At 44.9% G+C, this 4,752-nt stretch overlaps 1 protein-coding gene across 1 annotated transcript; it reads right to left on the bottom strand.

Annotated features, from left to right (window-relative positions):
- Window positions 1–605: 605 nt before the first annotated feature.
- Window positions 606–4,496, bottom strand: LOC124656286. Its single transcript, XM_047195061.1, has 4 exons — window positions 4,045–4,496; window positions 1,355–1,518; window positions 953–1,278; window positions 606–863 (listed from the first exon to the last, which is right to left on the bottom strand). The coding sequence occupies exons 1-4, from the start codon at window positions 4,494–4,496 to the stop codon at window positions 606–608; spliced, it is 1,200 nt and encodes a 399-aa protein (XP_047051017.1).
- Between the last annotated feature and the right edge of the window lie 256 nt (window positions 4,497–4,752).

Raw genomic sequence — 4,752 nt, 5'->3', positions numbered from 1 at the left:
ATGACATCCATATCCTATATTTTTTCTGTTTCTATGTTTTTCCTATCTATGAATCAAAGGAGTATACAACGTAAGTCAACCCCAACCGGCTGTTATTGCGCCTATATATTGAAGGTACCATGTTCCTTTTGAGGGCACAAGATATAATCCCTATACCACTCTCCTAATTCACAGCACAGACATGCTCCTAACTCCTAAGGTAGTGGTGTTTCACCTTGTTACCTCCTCTGCTTGTTTATCTTACGTAAGAAAAGTGTATATCCTGCTAACTCAAATCTAGCCATTGCACCAGCAGGTGTCATCGAACACGTAGTCATCCTCGAGTGCTCCGCTAGATCTTTTTTTTTTTTGACAAAAAGGGGCAAAGCCCCCTGGTTCCATTGAGATGCAACCAACAGTATCACAAGAGAAACGAGCTGTGTACTCGTCCAATATCAGACTTACAACCCAGACTAGGTTCAAAACCAGGATAGTCTAGCCTAAAAAAGAAAAGTAATAGCAACAGGAGAACCACCCACGAAGATGGATCAACGAAGACGAATATTTTCCACCATCATCTCAGAGGCGAGCCATCAGATTTTCCAACAGCGGAGCTGTGTGCTCCGCTAGATTTGATTGAAATCCATGTCGAAGCTGAAATTGTCAATAGCAGTGGCACTCAGCGATGTCCAGTCCTGAGTGGTATTGACTTGTCCGGTATTTGCAGTGACGCGGTCGTTGGCGAGATTGGCGGTCGCCACCGGCGGTGCATGCTGCCGGGCCGCCGTTTGACCATTGCCGGGAGTATTGAGGGGCCGGCGATCGAAGGATCTCAGCGTCCCCGTGCTGATGTACACCCGGCAGACGCTGAATTCATTCCTCAGCTGCATAAAAACAAGGAAAGCAACGTGCAAATTATTAAGCTAACGATTGCACGAAGAGCATCAAAGCCAACGACGAATTAATTAATTACCCTGAGAGGTGCCGCTGTCTGTTGTCCGGCCGTCGCGTTGCGGTCGTCTTCTTCGTCGTCGGCGACGGCCTTGTACTCGTTCATCTTCCACGTGGTCTTGCAGCCCGCGGGCGCGCGGCCCTGGTAGAAGACCATGGTCCTCTTGACCCCGATGACCTTGCTGCTTGCCGAACAGGAGGAGAAGACGTAGGACGGAGAGCCCGTGGCCTTCCAGTAACCCGACGGCGTGGTGCGCGCCGGCCGGCCGCCGCGCATCTCTCTCTCCGCGCGCGGGCAGAAGAAGAACCACTGCTCCGCGTCGCGCACATTCGCCTCCCCCGCCATAGCTGCGAATGTGCACATATTTTAAATACAAAACCCCAAGTTCTGCTATATGGTTCACGTCGACGACGATGAGCTTACTTGGGAGGTGGGAAGGGTGGTGGCTGTAGACGTCGACGACGGGGATAAAGCGGTGGACGTTCGGCCCGGTGGTGCCGGCGAGGTGGTGACGGAGATAGAAGCCCAGAAGCTCGTCCTCCGTGGGGTAGAACCGGAAACCCGGCGTGGCGGCAAACAGATCGCCACTACCAGTTGTCATCGATCACTGCAAGTTTGTAATCAGAATCAGATGTTTCTGTTCGATCGTATTCGATCTTGTTAACTGCAACTATATATGGAGAGAGAGCTTGACAAGTTAGCGCACCCACAGCCGTACAGTTTATGCAATTCGAGACGACTGGTTTGGGAAATTCTCAGGTTGACGCGTACCAGCAGAGTGAGAAGTCAAGCTAGCTAGTAGGCCACGTACGGCGTAGGCGGTAGAGAAGTGACACGTGGCTGGCTACCTCAGTAGGCTCTCCGTTCCCAGCTGCCTGTACGTGCTGCGTACACACGTATGTACATGACCATTTCTTTGACTCTAAACGAAGCTCTTTAAAAAGGAAAACTGAAGAAATAATGCCCTGTTTTAAATTAATAAAACCGTACGGCATGTTGGCCGAAAAATACAAAGATATTTCCATAATTTACAACACAACACCTGACTCAAGAATACAAAGATTAAACAAAACGCGGATGATCCGACGATGTCCTCACATGATCGCCAAGACAAAAAGAACAACAACAACATATTAGCTATGACATTGAGGGCAACACTATGTGGTCAGCATCTAGTGTCAGCGAAAGAGCACCTTCCTCCTCCATCGCCGATCGCCGAAGAGAGTCCCTATACTAGCTCTCGCCTTGCTTCTCAAAGCATCGTACCATCGGTGCGTAAAGATGTTCACCCTAGAACAAGGGCAGATGCATCCATTCCAAGAAAGCACTCGGACAGACCATGCAGACATCCTCGCCGTGATAGACACACCGGTGCCACAAAGAGCTTCAATGAGGACATCCAGGAGAAGGGGGAAAGCTTGGTGACAGTCGTAGAACTCAAAAACGCAGAGATGCCGAGCAAACACCCTCACCACCAACAAATTCACACCAACGATGGACCCGTTCGCCGCTACACCACCGGTCCCAAGAGGATGGTACGACACCCATTGCGCCATCGCCATCCAATCAAAACGGATTTTGGGCTTTCACCGAAACGGGGGTAGGGGTGGGGGGTGGGACCTCAGTGGCGCCTCACCAGGCTAACGGCGCCCAAAAGGAGTCGCTGCCACTGTGGTCAGAAGACCGAGGATTTCTCCCGGCCCAGCACGCCCCACCACCTCCCTAACCATCAAACTGCACCACCACTAGTGGAGACATGCCCTTCTGTCCCGACCCGTAAGGCTCGTAAGCCCAACCGGGACTAACTATTATTTTCCGAAATTGTTTTAATTTTTTCTAATTTCTAATTTCTTTTTTCTAATTGTTTAACTCGTTACTCTCTCATTTGGACCATTTTTAACACTAATTACACTTAATCTTTAGTCAAATTTTAGACTTGGTCACATATCGGTCGGTCACCCATCATCACACTACTCCACCCTTAGCACGCTTAACTCCTCGGTTCTTTCATGTTGTGCTCCCGCGAATGTGATTGTACCTTGTTGTAAATACTACTATATCAAATCCTATTAACTCTTATATCATTGTGTCTATATTTTTTGAAACCAAAAACAATTATTTAAGTAAACAATAATGAATAAGATAATAATATTGAATTCCAATGAAAATAAAATAATTAATAAAACTATATTTAGTATTATAATAAAATAATATATGCATTATTTATATAATATGGCCAAATAATTAATATCTTTAAATCTGTAAATCGCAATTGGACAAATAATATATCCATTATTATTAGAAAAATGTGGGAAATTTGAATATCAAATAATTTGTTTTTATTCATTTATTATTATCATCAAATAGTATATACATTATTCATATAATATGGCATAATTAATATCTTTAAATCTATAAATGGAAATTGGACAAATAATATATCCATTATTATTAAAAATGTGAGGAATTTGAATATGAAATAATTTTGTTTGTATTCATTTATTATTATTATTTTCAAATAATATATGCATTATTCATATAATGTGGCATAATTAATATCTTTAAATCTGTAAATCACAATTGGACAAATAATATATCCATTATTATTAGAAAAATGTGGGGAATTTCACTATGAAATAAAAAAATTATTCATTTATTATTATTATTATTATCAAATAATATATGCATTATTCATATAATGTGGCATAATTAATATCTTTGAATCTGTAAATCGCAATTGGATAAATAATATATTCATTATTATTAAAAAATGTGAGGAATTTGAACAACAATAGAAAGATTCGATATATTGAGACGATTCATAGGTTCATACAAATATAGAAGGCACACACACCACACCACCATCTACTCATCATCAATATTACGATCAACCTGGCTATTGTAGCCAAGTAGCCTTCAATACCTCCTAGCCATCTCGAAGCCCCAGGCGAGCGTTTAGAGAGGTATAGTGCACTTGCTCATAGCTCAATGGAACATTTACCCATCAAAAAATCAGTTCTTCTTCCTCGTCGTCCTTCTTCTTGTTCTTCTTCTTGTCTCTCTTCCTCTTCTTTTCAAGTTTTATCCCAATAGTAGAATTTGTCAGATCATACAGACTCGGAATGGGATTTTTGGTGGGGTTCGGGATTATCTTTTGGAGGTCGAACGCAGACGGAATATCAATTTGGCATGAACGCAACATTTTCCCATCTTTGTCGGTAGCCGCGCCGCAGAATCTGAATGTCTTGTCCTGCAAAAAATCCTTGAGAAGTTGTGGCACTTCATCAGCCCAACAAATTTGGAAGACCAAATTCTCGGTCGCCACCGAGAGTTGAAGGACGGCGGCGCGCTGATTATATGTACCCTCGCGAGGGTTGGTGAACTCGCAGTCCAAGCCCACAAACTTGATTGGTGCGGCGTCGAGAAAATCCCTCTTGACGGTGCGGGTCCACCTCTCCACCCTTGATGCACGGAGAGTGACCGTGATCTTGAAGTGCATCTCTTCGGCCGTGAGGTAGTACACCCGATATCGAGGTAGAGAGAGGGTGCGCGCGAGCTGCTCCATTGGGGTCGGGGCGGGAGAGAGCTCTTTGGGAGAGATGGCTAATGGAGGATGTGAAGATGTGCTAATAGAGGAGATGTGAAGATGCATATATAGGAAAGGGAGGTGAACAGGCCAGCCACCGGTTGATCATTTCCCGTGTCCGGCCGGCGGCGGCGATGCAACTTCCCGTGGCCGGCCGGCGACGATCGATTTCCGCGCGTCAGTAATGGCGACGACGATCGATTTTTGCGCGGGAACCGAACGGTTTGACTTCAGT

Source organism: Lolium rigidum, chromosome 5 (genome assembly GCF_022539505.1).
Source record: "Lolium rigidum isolate FL_2022 chromosome 5, APGP_CSIRO_Lrig_0.1, whole genome shotgun sequence".
Lineage (NCBI taxonomy): Eukaryota > Viridiplantae > Streptophyta > Magnoliopsida > Poales > Poaceae > Lolium > Lolium rigidum.
This window is presented reverse-complemented; position numbering and strand designations above follow the sequence as displayed.

Bases quoted from the DNA above. Each gene is read 5' to 3' on its own strand.
- LOC124656286 (XM_047195061.1), bottom strand. From the start codon at position 4,496: ATGGAGCAGCTCGCGCGCACCCTCTCTCTACCTCGATATCGGGTGTAC. The intron at 1,519-4,044 runs GTATGATCTGAC...GACAACTGGTAG, and splicing joins AAAAATCCCATTCCGAGTCT to TGGCGATCTGTTTGCCGCCA. The intron at 1,279-1,354 runs GTAAGCTCATCG...GCACATTCGCAG, and splicing joins CCACCCTTCCCACCTCCCAA to CTATGGCGGGGGAGGCGAAT.